The 20454-nt window shown below is 48.1% G+C and overlaps 1 protein-coding gene across 1 annotated transcript; it reads left to right on the top strand.

Annotated features, from left to right (window-relative positions):
- Positions 1 to 3061: 3061 nt before the first annotated feature.
- crlf2 (cytokine receptor like factor 2) lies at positions 3062 to 7849 on the top strand. Its single transcript, XM_023800853.2, has 7 exons — positions 3062 to 3351; positions 3841 to 3929; positions 5526 to 5671; positions 6088 to 6247; positions 6644 to 6737; positions 6988 to 7066; positions 7388 to 7849. The coding sequence occupies exons 1-7, from the start codon at positions 3326 to 3328 to the stop codon at positions 7595 to 7597; spliced, it is 804 nt and encodes a 267-aa protein (XP_023656621.1). The 5' UTR covers positions 3062 to 3325; the 3' UTR covers positions 7598 to 7849.
- Positions 7850 to 20454: the final 12605 nt, after the last annotated feature.

Here is a 20454-nt window from a genome sequence, read left to right as displayed (position 1 = left end):
CTCCGATCCTCCAGCACTGCACCACGCTCTCTCCGATCCTCCAGCACCGCTCAACTGGTACCACCATCTCTCAAGGTGCAAGGAAGACATGCATCTAGACTCTTCTCTGTTTTGGCACCTATGAGGTGGAATGAACTCCTCCTAGATGCCTGAACAGCTGAGTCACAACGACTAAAAAACGACCTCTTTCGTATGAGCACACATGCAACTCCTAAGCACTTATGTAAGTCCCTCTGGCTGATGGCATCTGCCAAATGCTGCAAATGGAAATGTATGACATACTGATTGTTTTCAATATGTTTGAGGATTGTGGACATCTCTTTGAGGGAAAAAAAACACATGATTCACATGTTGCTGTAAACTTGTGATTCTTAGAAATCACGAAATGATACAAGACCAGTAAAAACTCAGCTGTGTAGTTAGTGATCTGCATGCTGATTTCTCAGTGACAGTTTTATTATTCTGTTGATCTGCATGCTTCACAGTTTCATTCTTCTGTGTAGCTTTTAGTTTTGCTTGCGTCATCACCGCTTATATACTTATAAGATGCTTGTCTGTAAAGAGACGTGAGCACATTCATTTTTTGAATCCTGGAAACTGGTAATAACAATCCTGTTATGTATTTTCAGTGATTGCAAGTATTCACTTTGGGGTTCACAATGGTGCATTAATGTTCCTGTGTCTAAAAAGTAACATTGCAGTATGGAAGAGGAGGAGTGTGTTCAGGTAACAGGTGAGAAGGGAGACCTGAGTCCAGAAAGCTGATTCCAGCTCAGTGTTTGGGCTCAATTCTCCAGTAAAATATCCAGCTGTACAAATGGATAAAACCTCAAAGTAGCAATAGCTGGAGCATTAATTGCACTGGCATGTAGCATATTGTTGTTCTTCATTGCTCATTAGAAGTGTGTCACAGGTACAGGAGGCTTTTCCTAAAAACTGCTCAGGTACTGCACTGCAAACTGTGTGTTTTCAGGGTGAAATTTTAATTGTGTACAGTTTCAGCACCTCTTCCCTAGATTCAAGTTTGCCTCGATTCAAGCAGTAAGGTAATGGAGGGATGTTTGTATCACTCCTCATCCTTCTGAAGACTCCGCTGATAATCAGCCAGAGAGGAATCATTTGTTAAGTGATGTGTGTTTAATCTGTGGCTCCTCCAGCGTGAATACAAACCCTTCAATCAATCAATCAATCATTATATTTATATAGTGCTTTACAACACTAACGTGACCAAGGCGCTTCACAATCAAAACTAAAAATATAAAAATAGGATGTAAAATAAAAACTGGGTGAAATAAAAACAGAATACGGTATCACAAATACACTACAACAAATATGAGAAACACAATACATAAAACACGATAGAATGTCGAGAGACACAACATTTCGGTGCATGGAACAGTAAAATGTCAGCCCTGACTAAATATTAAAAGCTTTCCGAAATAAATTAGTCTTGAGTTTCGATTTAAAATGGTTGTGGTCAGAAATGGTACAAATCTCTGGGGGTAGTTTGTTCCATAGACTGGGTGAAGCTACAGAGAACGCTCTATCTCCCCATTGTTTGTATTTAGATCTTGGGACTTCTAAGAGAAGTTGGTCAGCTGATCGCAGGGTTCTGCTGTGTCTCCTGACGGTTAATAATTCAGATAGATTCGGTGGAGCAATGCCAATTAGAGATTTAAAAACAAACATTTGCAATTTGAGATTAAACAGCAGAAGACTTACGTAGACAACAGGACATATTAAAACTTCAGTCTGAGTTTAAACAGTTCATATAATGTGGGTTAGAATAAGAATATTTGCATTTTTCCAACTTTTATAAATCACAGGAATCTTTACAGTGAATTTCTATAATAAATGCACACACAACTGCACACATATGTATGGAGAAGGTAAACACCACAACTTCTGAAATATGCGTCCTTGCTTGTATCAAAGGTCAAGGTTATTATCGCTTCGCCAGATCTAACATTTGTAAAGATGTTGTTTATCGCTGGGTGTAACTTCCTTTGTACAATTCTGACCTGTGATTTTTAACCTGTAGGCTCTTAACCCCCCCATTCCATAAAAAAGCGGCCGGGCCCCCCTTTCAGAGCGAGCCCGAGACTAACTCATAAAGGATATGCATCTTCTGCTGGTCCCATGGCAACAATGTTGACTTTATTGTTTCCTTCTTTGATCCTGCACTGCTTTGATTTAGTTCCTCTTTCACCCTTTTAGCTCAACCTATCACTGGAATTCCACGCTTTGTTCATGACAGCCCTAGTCTCGCTGTGGTTTCTGGACAAACATTGATGGCTTCCCAGTGGACACCTGATGCCGGGAGGTGCAGTGTAGCAGTGCTCAGTGCTCTCCAACTCCTTTAGCACTTCCATTCATGGTCAATCTCAACTGTTCTTTTGTGATTTCACACAAAAAATAATATTTTGAGTCCATACCACTGTTTTGCCAGTAAGAGAAGAATGCATGACCAAGAAGTGACTTTGCTGCCATCTTGCGAGTGCTCGAATTAATTTATTACCCCTAATATTCCTAGAGGACCGGCTTAATCACGGGAGCATTTGAAAATCGGAGGCTGGAACCGACCTGAAATAATTCTAAGCATTTTGCTGATGATCACAACAACAGCATTGTCTTCCAAAAAGTGAATGGAAGAAGAGATATGGTAGTAAGTCTGTCCTTTCAATAACTAGTTGTTTACAACAGTGATTACCCTCCACAGAAAGGTCACAGGCTTAAGCAAATCGAAATAACATATTTTTTAATTTAAGAAAGAGTTCGTTGACTGACTTGGGTCCGGTGTTATCCATAAATACATTAAACGTATCTCCCTAAAAGAATACGTTCTTTCATAAATGGGGAGGGAACGTTAGTTTTGATTAGTTTACTACATAATTATACAGAATCATGTATGCCCAGTTCAAGGCTTTAATTCATATCGATTCTCATGAGGTTTATATATGACCTTCATTGTAGAAGACTTCGGATCTGGGTTTCTGCGTTAAAGGGTTTCGAGCAATCCAGTATTCTTACATGGTAGACGAGTGTCACGACACCTAGTAGCGATCTTTTACAACTGCATAAGTAGGCGAATTAACAAAGGGCTGAAAAAAGCTTAGAAAACATGAATACATTACAGCAAAATTAATATAGCTAAATTCTAGCTAACGAATTTTACTCAGGTGGTTCCCCGGCATATCGCAGATTAAAAGCAATGATAGACGGCTGTTCTGCAGTTCTAAGAAACTGTAAGACAATGATTCATAATGGCATGACAGCAGACCTGGTTGTCAATTAGTTTTTTTTTGCTGATACAATCCTAACGTGGATGCAAATTTATTTCGACGCTTTCAGGTAAGATTTTCATTAGTTTACTTTTATAACTGGCAAATTGACTAACATTAAGGAGGTAGCAAAGTAAAGAGTGCAAGTCAATACCATTTATATCATTTAAGGCACAATTTGACGAAGGAGGATTAGACAATTGGTGCAGCTGAACTGGACCTCGTCACGGCAAGCGGCACAAAGTTAAAATTCAGTGGGAAATTAAATTGACATTTCAGTTAACTGTCTTTGCGTGATATTGTGTTTGGTACCGCCATCGGCGTTCATACAAACTGTGAAAGGGATAATTACTGTCGGGAACACTGATCACTTTCACGGAGTGGTCCGAGTGGAGGGAGAGAACGTGTGGATTATAAGATTTCACCTAGGATCAACAAATGTACGGCAAAGTGTCAGATCAGTCTGCAGTACGAACGCTCTCCTTTTTGTTGCCTTGTTAATTATTCAAGCTGATTTCACCTGTGCGCTAGTCAAGTGACAGAATTTCCTAACGTTAAGCGAGGTGACGGAGAAGCGACGGGCGCTGCGGATCCCGCTGGCGCCGCCAGTCCCTGCGCAGCTCGCCGGCGGAGTGATGTACCGACCAGGTAAGACGTACTTCACTGACTATTCAAGTCGAAGTCTAGCTAGTCTTTTCTAAGTGCAATTTGTGTTCTGATAATCGGCAAAACGTTATGTAGATATGTATTTGCAACATTTGTTTCATATATTGAATTTAGGATGAGTTTCATTAACTCTAATTTAATAAAATCTAAACCCCGACTGATATACGCACCCCCAGACACATCTAGAAATTGTCAGTCTACTCACAAAATGAGCTAATTAAGCTTTAACCAATTATACGGCAGCTAAATAATAGGCTGTAGCCTATGTTATGTAACAAATTAGTATTGCTAATAGATTGTACATATCCGTAACAAACTTAAACCTAAACTAAAACCTAAAGCAGAAATCAATTAAAAAAAACCTTTCATCTGTAAAATGTGATCGTATCTAAACATTTGCCTCGACTTAGACGAGTCAGCCGTAGCCTAGCAAAGGTGTAAAGGGGCGCGATTAAATGCGTGGGAAAAATCGGCCGTCGAGTCGCCTTGAAAACGAACATCTGACTGTACTGCGCGACTGTGGAAAAGCCGGAGGATGCTGTGTGAGAAAGCGCCGCACCTATGCCACATCAAAGTCGCCAGGAAATTCTCTGTAAAATTGCATAAGCATAAACGTGACCTGCACAGAAATCTTCATTTCGTGATTGTTGTGGGTTAATGGTCGTATTTTCCTGATGTATATTGTGTTGTAAACGGATATGAATGTCATAAATCCATACATTGTTCGAACGCTCATATGTCGTTAGTTGTGTCAGAACGCCCTACGAGATAAGATGGACACCCCAACCTTTTCACTGTGGTTGGGGTTTTTTTTTCTGAAAAGGAACAAGTGTGTGCTTTCAGCTGAAGGTGCGCAGAGCAGCTGATGTTCACGTCTGATAAACCAAGGCAGATACAGCTAGCATCGATAAGGATGTTTTACGTGCCGAAAGGGCGTCTTGCAGACCATAACCATAAACCGCCCAAGAGTACTTGCCGTAGACTTCCTTTGGAAAGTACAATTTGTAGGTGATTTATTAATGTGTCACATTTTTAAAACCTACTCCTTTGAAGCAGGTAAGGTTATACGTTTCTTTTGTTCCAGGGAGGGAGAAGGTGTCCTTCTGTGACAAATTCTTTCATAATAACTGACTTTTGCTATCATAACGAACTGTAGAGAATAAACTACTTTATTTCCTGTCCATCTCAAATCCTCGATATTCACCTCTTCTGGTTCTAAATATAAATTCAAACATAGTCTTATTGAGTATAGCTCTTTTCACCTAGTTTAGGCTTTTGCAACTCACTGAAGACCTTCAAATACCAATTAGTCAAGCTGACTGAATCAGCATGAATTATTTCATGGTCAGAACCAGGTAACCAGTTACATTGTCGTGTCATAAATAACGTGTGTGTGTGTGTGTTACACGACTCCAACGGCTGTTGATCATTTGTTTTTCAAATCTGCATTCAGAAGATCCCTCCCCATTAAAGATTTCCATTCTATGTTGGGGGAAAATGTGATGATCTCAAGAAATATGGACTCACACACTTCTGGCTTTTCTACCTGCCCCGGAAAAAATGCATGCGTTCTTTCAGATATCAATTCCAGTAAAATACAGCTGACTGTAAGAAACACGATGGACTCCATAGTAGCAGAGTGGAATAATCCACAGCCCAGCGTCGGTGACCTTTGTTACTCCTCCAACGTACAGTTCAGGAGCCTGACAGATGGCAGGTGGGAGGTAGGTTGCACTTCCCCTTCTGTTTGAAACGACTTCATATGTAGGATGATTATTTATTTATTTATTTTTGCATGGAAGATTTATACATTATTACTAATACAGTCAAAAGGGTGCTGGCAAGAAGCATGTATTTAAAGGTGAGCGTGTTTACACTTTCCAACCAGGCTTCGGGGTTTGAAAGCCTTATAAATACCAAATAAATTTTCCAAAAATGCACATAAAACATTTATTTGAACATCATAGCACCACCACCCAAGTATACATTATTACATCAGAACTAAATGAACATGTTTGTAGTTGGTGCCTTTCAATCACAGGTCCTGTGCTCTATAAGAACATTCCCGCCAGAAGGGTGAGTAATGAGCTGCTTTTCTGCCCTCAGACGGTGATTTTTGCCATATCCTTGTCTTATGTAGGGTTCAGAAGTTGCTGGGTTCTCCTACACCTTGCCCAGTCCAAACTGGAGGAAGAGCTATGCGTTTAGAGTGAGGATGAAGTACAGCTGTCCCCCCCCAGAGTCTTGGAGTCAGTGGACGCCGGAGAAGTGGTGGAACAATGCATCACCACCTCCTGAAGGTGATCTTTACGTCTATCTCTTGGATTTAGGGTTAGCATGCATCCAGCCCTTAGGGCATTTAATAGCCCAACATAGAATACTGGCTTTTCACAGTGGTGCTGAGAACAGGATCATACTGTATGACCCACCTGAAACAATGGGGTTTCAGTCACGGGGGGAGATTGAAGACTTTTCAGTGGGACACCAAAAAGATGTTCATACAATTATGGTAAATTGCACCCAAACTTAGAAGGAACCCTCAGGCCAAGCTGAACACTTTCACTCAGATCTTGGCAGATTCATTCTCAGCACATTTGAATGAACATGCTTTGTTCATGTGAGGTACAATGTACATTAAAAGTCCAGGCCAGTGCAGTGCCATCATAAAGGGATGCATCTCTCTCTTCTCCCCACAGCTCGGCCTACGGACACAAACCTCAACATTTTTATGCCTCTGATTCTCATACCCCTGATCGTTTTCTTGCTGTACTGCCTATTTTCAGAAAAGCGGCAAGTGCTTTCAAGTTATTTTTTTCTGCTTAACTCATGCATTTGTCTAAAGGGGACACTCTGCTTATCTAAAATCTTATGAAAACAAGTTTTGTACATCGTGTCATTCGTGTATGTTGAATATGTGCTGCATTTTCGAACCTGGAAGCCGGTACATTGTAGGCAATGTTTATTTTTCTGCGAAATGCAGCAGATAAGATGAAGTGATAGATGGCAAACTGGCGTGACAACATTGTGACTCTCTCTTTAGGATAAAAAGAAAATGCATTTCTCGAGTCCCTGACCCAAAGAACATAGTCAGTCGCCTGTTGACCATTGACGAGTCTCAGGTTTGAATCAGTCAAATATACATTCATTATAAGTGGCTTGATGAGATTTCCATTCCTCCACAGTTCAGATCATGACATAACCATAATGCTAAGTTTACTTTTCTTTTGTATAGTTTTCTACATGCTGTGTACCTTTCCCCCAAATGGGTGTCTTACGAAAGCTGTTCAGTTTGCTCTGCAGTGATGGAAAATGCCATTTATAAGCAAGTAGTGATGACAGTATAGAGATAAGCCATCTTATAGCAGCAGGTTCTGTTTCCGTCTGTGTTCTTCTCCGGGATTTCACCTGAAAACGACGTTCCTCTTGATCTCTGCTTGCAGCTGTGGGCCAGCCTGGAAAACCGCTACATGGACTGTATGACGGCGGACATCGAGATTGTTCCCTCAAAGGGGGAAGATGGCGGTGACCCCAGAGGGGCAGTCTGCACCGAGGGGTCCACACCAGCCCCGATGGTGGTGCCCAGTGAAAGCAGTTGCTCCCCTAGAGATTGTGGCCATAGCCCTGTGCACAGTGCCTATGTCTACCTGTGAGGGGGGGTCGTGTCACGTCACATGACACAGTGCTGCTTTGGGAGTGGGATGCCAGGCCACGCCTCTTTTCCATTTCCTCTTTAGATGTCACACTTGATTGGCCAATAGGTCAGCTAGGTGGTTTGACAGCACTCAGTAGTAGGTTCTGTGAGACATTCACTATTATCACATTTAGCCTTTTTATACAATTTGCTTTATACTTGCTTTATACAAATTATGGAAAATAAATGTATATGTCGATCGTGCTGTCAATCGTGTATTGAAACAAGTTACTACGTGTGATTTTTTTTTTGTGAAGTGGGTTGTCATTAATTAAAAAAAAAAAAAAATCCAAACCGACCAAACTAAGGATCGTACCAAGGTATTTCAGGCTGCGACATATACAAGCGAGTAATCTTAATCATTTAACTTTCTCCACCTCGTATTCCCGTGAATGTCTTTTCGTTGAGTGAAATCCTATAATGGATCAAAAGAGGGCAGTGTTGCATCCTGATTTCCATTGAACACTAAAAACACTCAGCGTCATACACACACACACTATATATATATATATATATATATATAAGGCAATATGTAGGTTGATATGAAGACTGGTTAAAGATTAATGTGCACGTGCGTGACAGCTTCACGGAATCACACCGCACCCAGATGGCCAATGAAGTGGAATCTGCGTTTCGAGTCCATCATGATCAATAACGGGAAAACTTTGAAAGGATCCAAAGATGTACAGTAGGGCGCAACAGCGCAGTCACACACGCGAGAAATTTATTTAAAACACTAACCTGTTGTAATGAGGTAAATAATGCCCAAAGGTCTCCAACCACCGTGTATAATTAAATTTGCAGCCAGCTTTATCGTGGCCTCTCCCAGCAGATGTGTCCAGGTCATTAACATGTTACTCTCCGCTGTTAATCATTTCCTTCTGCTTGCAGGTGCTGCGCTTAATTAGACGTTCTCAGCAGCGAGAATGCAGGGTAACATGGGAAAGGCCCATAGTTTCCTCGTCTTACAACCGCGGCACTAATTCCTTAGAATAATACAAGGCGCGGCTCGCCACGCTCGTTATCCGGGACGGCGGTGATTTGTTCTGCCTGTGCCTTACCGTCGCGGCCGATCGAAACACTGCCTTGCGCTTCTTTTAATAATTGCCCGTTAAGCGAGCGGAGATTTTATTTCTGCCATTCAAGCGTTGTAATTTTTCCCTCATACGAAGAAAATGCCACTGAAGACGGCCAGGGCTGTTCGTCAAGGTGGACGGTCACAATTGTGTTTTGTAGAGCGACGCGGTACAGGCCGTCTCCTTCCTTTCTTTATCTAATTTAGTTTTTTTAACCCATCAAGATTACTTTAGTTCTGGAAATAAAAAAGGCCAGCTTTTTCTTTCTTAATCAATGTTTCATCGCTTTCTTTTTTAACTCTAGGACTCTGTTGAGTGAAGTTCCTTTGAAGAGCAAACTCACAGCCTGGGGCGGCTGTTGATTGAGCGTGACCTTGGCGGAATACGTAAGCTTTGTTTACTGGTGAACACCTAAGTGCAAACAGAAAGATCCAGAATCAGCTTCAGCCACAGAAAACACAAATAAGTGAATAAACAGTAATATTTTGGTGAGAGCCCACATAGCCCTGCGTGAACAGGGCCTGTGTCGCCACTTGCTGACCAGTTTCCTCCCTTACCTGATTCCTTGTTGGTGCAGAAAAACGGCCCATTATTTGAACGGTGTTCACTCCCCCCCCCCCCCCCCTCCCCCCCCCCCCATTAAACATGTATTATGTTTCAGTGGCTAATGGTACACAGTTGTGACAGGACAAATGAGGCTTCACTGTGGATTACCAGGTGTTGTCAATCATTAGCTTGTCTGACTCAATAGGAACCTGTGGAGCAGCATGTGAAGGACCTGGGTCTGATTCCCGACAAGGGCCAGCGCCGCATTCTGAGGCTGTGACTCCCGGTATGGGCCAGACTAGTGTCGCATTCTGAGGCTGTGACTATCGACATGGGCCAGCGCCGCATTCTGAGGCTGTGACTCCCGGTATGGGCCAGACTAGTGTCGCATAATGAGGCTGTGACTCCCAACATGGGCCAGCACTGCATTCTGAGGCTGTGACTTCTAGCATGGGCCAGGCTAGTGGCGCATTCTGAGGCTGTGACTCCCGGCATGGGCCAGTGCTGCATTCTGAGGCTGTGACTCCTGGCATGGGCCAGCGCTGCATTCTGAGGCTGTGACTTCTAGCATGGGCCAGGCTAGTGCCGCATTCTGAGGCTGTGACTCCCGGCATGGGCCAGGCCAGCGCCGCATTCTGAGGCTGTGACTCCCGGCATGGGCCAGCGCCGCATTCTGAAGCTGTGACTCCCGGCATGGGCCAGCGCCGCATTCTGAGGCTGTGACTCCCGGCATGGGCCAGGCCAGCGCCGCATTCTGAGGCTGTGACTCCCGGCATGGGCCAGCGCCGCATTCTGAGGCTGTGACTCCCGGCATGGGCCAGCGCCGCATTCTGGAGCTGTGACTCCCGGCATGGGCCAGCGCCGCATTCTGAGGCTGTGACTCCCGGCATGGGCCAGGCCAGCGCCGCATTCTGAGGCTGTGACTCCTGGCATGGGCCAGCGCTGCATTCTGAGGCTGTGACTTCTAGCATGGGCCAGGCTAGTGCCGCATTCTGAGGCTGTGACTCCCGGCATGGGCCAGGCCAGCGCCGCATTCTGAGGCTGTGACTCCCGGCATGGGCCAGCGCCGCATTCTGAAGCTGTGACTCCCGGCATGGGCCAGCGCCGCATTCTGAGGCTGTGACTCCCGGCATGGGCCAGGCCAGCGCCGCATTCTGAGGCTGTGACTCCCGGCATGGGCCAGCGCCGCATTCTGAGGCTGTGACTCCCGGCATGGGCCAGCGCCGCATTCTGAGGCTGTGACTCCCGGCATGGGCCAGCGCCGCATTCTGAGGCTGTTTCTTATGTATGGTCCTATCCACCTTGTTTTTGATAGCAGAAAGTGGTAGTGGTCAAGTTCTCCTGACCTCAACAGCATCTTTGTTTCTTGTCCTGCTTTTCCAGCCCATCCAACCCCTGTATGCACCTTTTCCAACATGTCACCTCTCTTATAAGCGGTAGCTAGCAGCTTGCAGATTAATAAGTTTAGTCCTCTGATTGTGGCTCACAATTATGTTTCTTTAAAGCATCTTAATGATAATGAACCCCCCCCCCCCCCAAAGAACTACATCTTTACACTTTGCACTTTTAATTATGTATCATACTTTTCCAGCAGAGCAGGAAATAGACTCTGCCTTAAGTATTTATGGTGTTGTACGTGCTGTGTGGAGGCCGTCCTTAGAACAGGGCTGAGGTGAGGTGCCTGTATCCGTGCCATGCAGGTTTGGGGTTCGATGTTTTATTTATCGGACCGTATTCCTTAGGAGGGACCCAGCACAGGAGTTCATTATCATAAAGGCCCGGAGACATTGTGCGCAGAGCCTGAATTCGGTGCAGCACCATGAGGCACGGGACACGCTCACGAAGGAGTGCCCGGTGTCGCCGGCCACCCGCTTTGCACGGAGCGATCGCCAGGCTTGCAGCGATGTGACAGAATTTGACAGAGTCAAAGAGCCTTCCCCTCTCTAACATAAACTTTCCCTGAAGCAGGCACTTGGGGGGGGGGGGGGGGGGTGAGTGTAAAACACTAACTCTTTTTCAGCTTTTTGTTGCTGCCATCGACTTGTTTGTAATATGTGGTGTCGATGCTGTCAGGGCTTCCCTCAGGCTGTCTGGGGCGGCTGACAAACATGACTGTTGGCAAAACCACCGGAGAAAGGAGCTTGACCATATTGGAGGAACAGTATTTAATCCCCTCTACTGCTTTTGTAGTGGGGGGGTAGATCACAGGTATTAGATGCAAGGGCTTTCATAAACTGTCTTTTTATTGACGGGGGCGCAGATGAGATCGACAGAAACCCTGCAAGGGGCAACCGTTTGTATTCAATTATTTAACGAGTGAGGATGTAAGGCAACGGCATGAACATGGTCTCTCTGAAGTGCTGTGCCCAGAGACACAAGGGAAACTTAAGGGAACACAGGGGAAGGACCTCAACTTCAACAGCTAGTCGCGCGCATCCATGACTTCTAGGGAACTCCCATTGGCCGAAATTCGTGGAAATACATGACAAAAGAATCCCAGGCTACTTTTTTTGCCTGCACATTCCAGGAAATAGTTCCTTTTCTCCACCTGCGTGCCATTTCTGCGTGCCATTTCCTTGCATTGGGACCAATCAGAAAAACAATACCGCTTATCGCTTTCTAGGAAATGGCACTGTTTAATTTCACTGAAAGATTAAAAAGAGGCAGCGTTTCCTACGAGAACGTCTCAACTGCAAGCACTCTGGCGCTGAGCTGTGTGAAGAGGCGTTGACGACAGGCTGCTGCCGTAAAGCCTATAATTATGTTGAACTCCAGAAATTAAATAAATAAGCATGCTTCTCATCGTTAGAAGGTGACAGGTTTGCCAACAGCCTGACAAATGGAAGAATCGCTTGCAAATTCACAGTGCGTGCAAGATTGTGGAGCTCTTGAAAGACACTGAAAGAAGACGACAGCCTGACAGCTGTTTTTGCTGGGTTAACACCCTCGCCGGTGTGAACAGCGTCATGCTTTTCTTGAGAATTATAAGCTTAGAGCTCCTCTGAACTTCCTTGCATTGGGACCAATCAGAAAAACAATACCGCTTATCGCTTGTGACCTCTGCCTGCCACGGGGTTGTGCTCCACCGTCGGGATCCGCACCTCAGCTTGTTGTTGACATGCTTGCCTGCGACCGCAAAATAACGACACTGAGTGGGAGGCGGAGAAGGTGAACCTCAGATCAGTTATTGATTAGTCCATCGACTGGAAATTACATTCAGCTTCTGTCTCACGGCCAGAAACACAAGGAGTAGTTAATTAGGTTTTTAGGGGGCTCCTTTTGGCAGAATTGTCAGAACTAATAATTTGTATCAACTCAGATTTTTCACGGAGATTTTAAGAGTTACACATGCACCAGTGAATTTAAGCATACACAGGGTTTCCCGGGTCGTGTCAGAGAGCTTTACATTTTTCTTTCTAAATTCAAATCTTTATTGGTGCGACGTCGAAGCCTTTTTCTGTAGCCTTTGATAATCCAAAGAAACTGCAGCTGGGCTCCATATCTTCAGAAATTATGCTGGTAAAATTTTCTTAGTGCATGAAGTTTGAAAATGCAGATTATTCTAATTTCAAGGTCTGACTTCTCAGTGTTTCAGCCCTTTGGAAGAAATTTAATTTCAGGAGGTTCAAAACAATTCTTCATACAGTGGTTGTACTCATCACCAAACACTGACTGGGGTCAGTCAGTGAACGGAGTGCATGAGACACTTGGGGGTCTGTAAGGCTGGAGAATCACCTCTTTAGATGTCACACCTGATTGGCTGTTGCCACACTGGGTGGAATCCTGCAGCTATGGTAATGTTTTTGCCCTGACATCAGCTGATAGGCCCACCAGTCTCCAGTATAAATGGAAAGGACTGCAGCAGACAGAATTCTGGGATTGTGAATCACGGATTCTACAGATGATGAGAATGCTGCACCCTGGGCTTGCTGTCCGGCTATTCCTTGCATTCGCCAGCTTGCTGAATCTCGCTCTGGTTTGTTTTCAAAGTCTAGTTTACGCAGGGTGCAGATTCTCCATTACTGTTAAGTATTCACATTTACAAACTGGTCCTGTTCTCAGATGAAGCCTTACCTTATAAATTATAGATGCTGAAACAATTTTTAAAACATGTTCATTAAAGACAACGCTTTCTTAAAAAGAAAACCAGCTCATAAATATTTCTTAAAAGCAAATCTTCACAGTGAAGAAGGAGAGAGCAGAGCGTCGGCTCGACAGCACGTTGGTGCGAGAGCAGCCTCCTTGACTGGCAGCGCGCGCTCGGGAAGACGGCGTCTGCGGCGGGGAGCGGGTGACGCTGCTCCTGGAGAACGCCGGGACGCCGCCGCTCCTGCCGTCCTTTAATCTCGGGTGCGGCTTGTTGAGCGTCAAATTGAAATATCCTGAACAGATGTAAAAACACATGTGAGTCTCGGCTTTGTTTCATCTGCCGGTGATGTGAGCCTTAAGGAGATGTTTTTAAAATTTCATCACTATTCAAAAGGATAATTAATACGTGCCCCCGGGCTTTTCATTACGCCGTAGCCAGTGTGCACCGCCGGTGCCGGCATGACGAGCCGCCCGTCTGATACTGCCGACAAACACACAGTTTGCATAAGATGCCTGCGATTGCGCAGAGGCACCGGAGTGAGGTGGGTTCAGTCCAATTTCAATTTGTATTACAATGCGATATTGGTGTAAGTACTGGGGGTGATTTGCTTACAAGGGGACTCTGCAGGATTCTGCAGGCTGCCCATTTATAGACCCTGATGGTGTATTTGCCGTGTTTTTTCTGTTTAGCTTAAGTGTAATTTTACTCCATTGTGGGGGAATGAATAGCACAGCACCTCATTAAGACAACGGCGGGGGTGCGGCTGGTTCAGGCAGGGCCCGATTGTCGGATGAGCAACACCTGACACCTCCTGGGGTTCTCCTACCTCCCCCTGCCAGCTCTCGGAGAGGTCAGTGATGCTTGGGGATGGACACCAACATTCGTACTGGAGCCTGACACGGAGGCGGGCGGATAACACGGCCGTCACCACAGTGACAGCGCGTTCACGTCTGATCAGCATGGGCCCTCGTGCCACATCGATCTGCTGTGAGGAAGTACGAATAGATGCGGGACGGGATGGCGTCTTCCGCCGGCAGCTGTCAGGATGCAGAGTGCGTGCGAGGGAGCCCCAGCACTGGGGCTAATGTGCCCGTGTGTGGCAGCACGAGTGCGGGAAGCGGGAGCAGCACGAGTGCGGGAAGCGGGAGCAGCACGAGTGCGGGAAGCGGGTGCAGCACGAGTGCGGGAAGCGGGAGCAGCACGAGTGCGGGAAGCGGGAGCAGCACGAGTGCGGGAAGCGGGTGCGATCTGTTTAGTTAGCCACCATGACAGGGGAGCCCTGACAGACTGGGTGGCAGCGTTAAATAACATCCCCAGGGTGTACAGGCAGCCCACAGAACCTCAGTTCTACAAAGTCAGCAGCAGGGTGTTGGAGCAGATCTGCAGGGCTCTGCAGGACAAAGCGGCCGGTGCCTGTGAACCTGCCAGTACGTGACCTCCGGCTGCTCTCCTTTTCCATTCTGACAGCTTTGCCATCAAACCGCCATCAGACCGTAATCTGTCCGACTCCACCAAAGACGTTCTAATTAACTCCTGTGGGTCAGAGTCTTACGGCCGGCTGGCGTTGTGAGTCGATACTGCATACTGCGGTCGCCTTTCGACTTCCTCTTCTCATTGCCGTCTGTCAGGCTGGGTACCCGGAAACTTCTTCCACACGTGAAATAGGGAGGGGCTGCTTTTTGAGGAAAGACCAGCATGGGGCAGGGCTCTTTGTTTCGGCTGTCAGAGAGGAAGGGCGAGCGTAACCCTCCGGCCATTCAGCTGGTGGGGGCCACAGTCCAGCCAAGCCTCCCTAAAGCAGCCTGGCTTTGTCATTCTGAAGGCTGAGCTTCTTCTCGTCGCATGATAGTCCCGTCTGGGATGCCCCCCTCCCCACCCTTTCAGGGAGCATTTACGGTGCCGCCAGATTTATCAGATGCATTTTTAATGAAAGTTGGAAGTTAATGGAATAATTCTAAAAATAATAAAATAACTCGGCTAATGTTTGTTTTGGTTATGGTGTGTTAGGGAATACTCTGGAAAGCAAGCCAGAAACAGCAAAGCTTCCTTAACAAACTGCCAACGGGTTGCCAGCTACTTGTACTCCTCTCGAGCCCGAGGCCCGGCGGGTTTGCTCACAGACCGGGGCTCATACTTGTACTCCTCTCGAACCCGAGGCCCGGCGGGTTTGCTCACAGACCGGGGCTCATACTTGTACTCTTCTCGAACCCGAGGCCCGGCGGGTTTGCTCACAGACCGGGGCTCATACTTGTACTCCTCTCGAACCCGAGGCCCGGCGGGTTTGCTCACAGACCGGGGCTCATACTTGTACTCCTCTCGAACCCGAGGCCCAGCGGGTTTGCTCAAAGACCGGGGCTCATACTTGTACTCCTCTCGACCTCGAGGCCCAGCGGGTTTGCTCAAAGACCGGGGCTCATACTTGTACTCCTCTTGAGCCCGAGGCCCGGCGGGTTTGCTCAGAGACCAGGGCTCATACTTGTACTCCTCTCGATCCCGAGGCCCGGCGGGTTTGCTCAAAGACCGGAGCTCATACTTGTACTCCTCTCGAGCCCGAGGCCCGGCGGGTTTGCTCAAAGACCGGGGCTCATACTTGTACTCCTCTTGAGCCCGAGGCCCGGCGGGTTTGCTCACAGACTAAGGCTCATACTTGTACTCCTCGACACCGAGGCCTGGCGGGTTTGCTCAAAGACCGGGGCTCATACTTGTACTCTTCTTGAGCCCGAGGCCCGGCGGGTTTGCTCACAGACTAAGGCTCATACTTGTACTCCTCGACACCGAGGCCGGGCAGGTTTGCTCACAGACCGGGGCTCATACTTGTACTCATCCCGACCCCGAGGCCTGGCGGGTTTGCTCAAAGACCGGAGCTCATACTTGTACTCCTCTGAGCCCGAAGCCCGCCGGGTTTGTTCACAGACCAAGGCTCATACTTGTACTCCTCTTGAGCCCGAGGCCCGGCGGGTTTGCTCACAGACTAAGGCTCATACTTGTACTCCTCGACACCGAGGCCTGGCGGGTTTGCTCAAAGACCGGGGCTCATACTTGTACTCTTCTTGAGCCCGAGGCCCGGCGGGTTTGCTCACAGACTAAGGCTCATACTTGTACTCCTCGACACCGAGGCCGGGCAGGTTTGCTCACAGACCGGGGCTCATACTTGTACTCATCCCGACCCCGAGGCCTGGCGGGTTTGCTCAAAGACCGGAGCTCATACTTGTACTCCTCTGAGCCCGAAGCCCGCCGGGTTTGTTCACAGACCAAGGCTCATACTTGTACTCCTCTCGAGCCCGAGGCCCGGCGGGTTTGCTCACAGACCGGGGCTCATACTTGTACTCATCCCGACCCCGAGGCCTGGCGGGTTTGCTCAAAGACCGGAGCTCATACTTGTACTCATCCCGACCCCGAAGCCCGCCGGGTTTGTTCACAGACCGGAGCTCATACTTGTACTCCTCTGGAGCCCGAGGCCCGGCGGGTTTGCTCAAAGACCGGAGCTCATACTTGTACTCCTCTCGACCCCGAGGCCCGGCGGGTTTGCTCACAGACCAAGGCTCATACTTGTACTCCTCTTGACCCCGAGGCCCGGCGGGTTTGCTCACAGACCGGGGCTCATACTTGTACTCCTCTCGAGCCCGAGGCCCGGCGGGTTTGCTCACAGACCGGGGCTCATACTTGTACTCCTCTCGAGCCCGAGGCCCGGCGGGTTTGCTCACAGACTGGGGCTCATACTTGTACTCCTCTCGAGCCCGAGGCCCGGCGGGTTTGCTCACAGACCGGGGCTCATACTTGTACTCCTCTCGAGCCCGAGGCCCGGCAGGTTTGCTCACAGACCGGGGCTCATACTTGTACTCATCCCGACCCCGAGGCCTGGCGGGTTTGCTCACAGACCAAGGCTCATACTTGTACTCTTCTTGAGCCCGAGGCCCGGCGGGTTTGCTCACAGACCGGGCCTCATACTTGTACTCTTCTCGAACCCGAGGCCTGGGGGGTTTGCTCACAGACCAGGGCTCATAATTCACTGCTGTTATCCTATGTTAAATGCAGCAGGCTGCCCTGTTCTTACCCCAGAGAATGTAAATGGAGTGACAACATGGGGTCTCTTTAGCCAATAGGCCGCCTCTGAAGTCTCCCACAGGACTCGTCCAGCGTGAAGCGCTCTTGGGGGGTGGGGCATTTCACAGGGCTTTTAACGTAAAAGTGCTCTGATCCCTGCCATCTGCCTATCACTGATGGATACATGTGTAAAGTGGTGCGTCACTGACAACAAAATCTCCTTTCCCTGCGAGAGAGATAATAGGATGTCATTGTCGCTGGCCCCCAACTGCTGTGTGTTAGCACTCGCGTGAAGTGACATTTCGGAGAGAGGTGCGGCACTTCACTGCCAGGATCAGGATGTGAGGACGTCTTTCATACCCCCCCCCCCCCCGATATACACACACAGGTTCCACACCATGATCACCCCACTTCCACCCAGCGCTATAAAAATGGGTTTATGAGAATGTTACCTCATATGGGGCCAATTAAGTCTTATATGAACCTCTTAACCTTTTCTTTCTAAATAATGCAGAGAGACCTGATGCTCCCCTTCTTATAATGTAGTGGTTTATAATCTGCTCGCTTAATACACAGATCAATAGGTCCCATTTGTTGCTCGGCTGAAAATCGCAGCGTGTTGGAGGTTGCTGATGATTATCACCATTTGTCTGAAACGGAACAATTCGACATGAGCCGTCACATTTTGATGTATGACAAAACCCGAGTGGAAATTTCATATGAAACAAGTGGGTCTTCTCCACTGGTCTGCCCTGAAACAAACTTATTTGCATCAGTCACCAGAAGATTTTCCAGTAGAGTTACCAGCACAGAGCTGTTGCTGATTATAGCCCAACGCACAGACAGGTTGTGCTGTCCAAAAACCCACTAGAAACCAGTCGTTAAATCTGATTGGAAAATCGCATTGGAATTTACGCTGCAGAATGCTTTGTGCTCTCCTGTACTAAAAGCAGGGTGGGGTGGGGTGAGGGGCAGCAAGGAGGCAGTGATCCAGCAGAGCTCCAGCCCCCCCCCCCCCATCCAGTCCCCAAGCTTTCCTGGGTCAATGGGTGTCAATCAGGCTCCAGTCACCGCCCAGACCGGCAACAAGTCCCGTCTGCTCAGAAAACAATCATGACCGCACTGCCACGGAAATTGATTCCCGGGCTGACCAGAGAGACGGGCGCATTCTTCTCCGGCTGGTGGGGTCCTGCCATGGGATGCAATTACCGGCGAATGCCAGCTGACAGACTCATTCCGGAGCGATCCGGGCCAGCCCGATCCTCAGGCGATCTCTAGGCAAATTGTATCCTCACACTCATCTAAAACCTCTTACCAACTGTTGGCTTCTATCAGGAAAATAGATTGTTCCCCCTTGTGTGAGGGCGGGGGGGGGGGGGGGGGTCGGGATCGAACACCCTCCCGTCCCGACCGCAGAACACGGTCGCAGTTTGGTTTCGCCTTGGCCAGGCAGAGTGGTGCCTGTTCACCAAGACCCCAGGAGAGGAGTAACAGGGACCGGCGTCTGCTGCATCCCAAAGGCATCAGCTCCTGTCGGCATCAACCTGACAGGAGCCCAGGAAGGGGAGCTCCACGCGCTCCTCCGGCTGCTCTCCGTAATGCTCCTCAAGCACAATTAATATTTAACAAGCGTGTTCTGGCAAATTTCCCCCGCCGTTTCTTTGGTTGTCATGGCTTTTCTAATCTTTATCTACATGCGGATTCAGCCAGTGGCTGAATGGCGCCGAAGGGCCGTCTGTCGCTGTTGACAATGACCAGCGGTTACGTTTTCTGTCTGATGACAAAATCCTGGGCCAAAGGGCCGCATTTCAAAAACGCTGCATTCCAGAAGTGCTTTTATAATCGTAATATGTACTTAAAGCTCTGCCTACATTTCTGAGCACGGCCGTGTCTGTGAGCGTCGCAGGTTATTATTCTGTGTCTTCTTTCCCATTGGTCCCTGCGTGCCTCTGCTGTCTGTCTGATGCCATGACGCCGTTTGAGACGCCGCGGTCGCACACATCAGCCCAGACCAGTAACCCACCTGACGGCTTCAGCCTCAGAACCTGCCGAGATTTCAGGAGGACACCGAATAAATCAGAATGATATGCGAAGACTCATCCGTCAGCTCACTTATTAATTTAATAAACACATCAAGGCAAAGTTCAGGGAGTGCTTTAATCACTGTAATTAATGCATGTGCTTGTGTTCCCCTGCACTGCCTGCTCAGTACCTCTCTGCGTTTTCCTGAAAGGAAAGAATAAACAGATTAAAATATATACTGCCATCAACTAATTATCATGCAAATACAGCAGCAACAAAAGCATGCTGGGCTGGTTAATCTTCTGTGTAATTCCCCCATGCGCTCGGTGCCACGTGTGGCGCAATTAGCACACGGCAGAGACAAGGGGGCCGAAATAAAGGCCCTCAAATGGCTGCCACTTATTCACTGTCAAATTAATTCTGGCCCCCACCTCCTCCTCCCTCCAGCCCCTGCCGTCCTGGTGCCCCTGTCACCTGCTCCCCATCCGGTGTGGGGGGCTGGGGGTTGCCGCCCACTCTCCATTAACGGGAAGAAAGGGGGATTTTGAGCAGTGGCATCTCAGGACGTCCTCCTAATTGCCTGAGCCCATTGCTCAAACAAAAAAAATGGCCAGCGGTGGCATCACGCAGGCCGCCCTCGCCTTTGATTGGGCTGCGCCCGCCATCCGTTGCCGCCACTTAATTGACTCCGGGTTTGAGTCGGACAACACCCCGTGGCTATCGCCCGATCGGCCTGTCTGTTAGACCTGGGGCCCTGTGATGTTCACCCTGGCCATCAGAGTCTTGTGGGCCCCTTAACAAACCCGGCAGATGTGGCACACGGTGATGGCGGCTTGTGTGCTCCGCCCATGACACCGGCGGGACCTTTCGCGCGACGCACGCACAGCCGCATAACGCTGACCCAGCGCCAATTAGCAGCAAGTGTACAAAGGGATGACAACGGCAGCAGCGACGGGTTGGGAGCCCGTCTACACATTTCTGGTGGGTAGAAGCCAATGAGGGCGGAGCTTATCACACCCATCGGGAGACTGAAGCCTC

This window comes from Paramormyrops kingsleyae, chromosome 1, assembly GCF_048594095.1.
Source record: "Paramormyrops kingsleyae isolate MSU_618 chromosome 1, PKINGS_0.4, whole genome shotgun sequence".
In the NCBI taxonomy this organism is placed as follows: Eukaryota; Metazoa; Chordata; class Actinopteri; order Osteoglossiformes; family Mormyridae; genus Paramormyrops; species Paramormyrops kingsleyae.
Note: the sequence above shows the minus strand (reverse complement) of the source record. Positions and strands in the feature narration are given on the sequence as shown.

Bases quoted from the DNA above. Each gene is read 5' to 3' on its own strand.
- crlf2 (XM_023800853.2), top strand. From the start codon at position 3,326: ATGCAAATTTATTTCGACGCTTTCAG. The intron at 3,352-3,840 runs GTAAGATTTTCA...CCTAACGTTAAG, and splicing joins ATTTATTTCGACGCTTTCAG to CGAGGTGACGGAGAAGCGAC. The intron at 6,248-6,643 runs GTGATCTTTACG...TTCTCCCCACAG, and splicing joins TGCATCACCACCTCCTGAAG to CTCGGCCTACGGACACAAAC.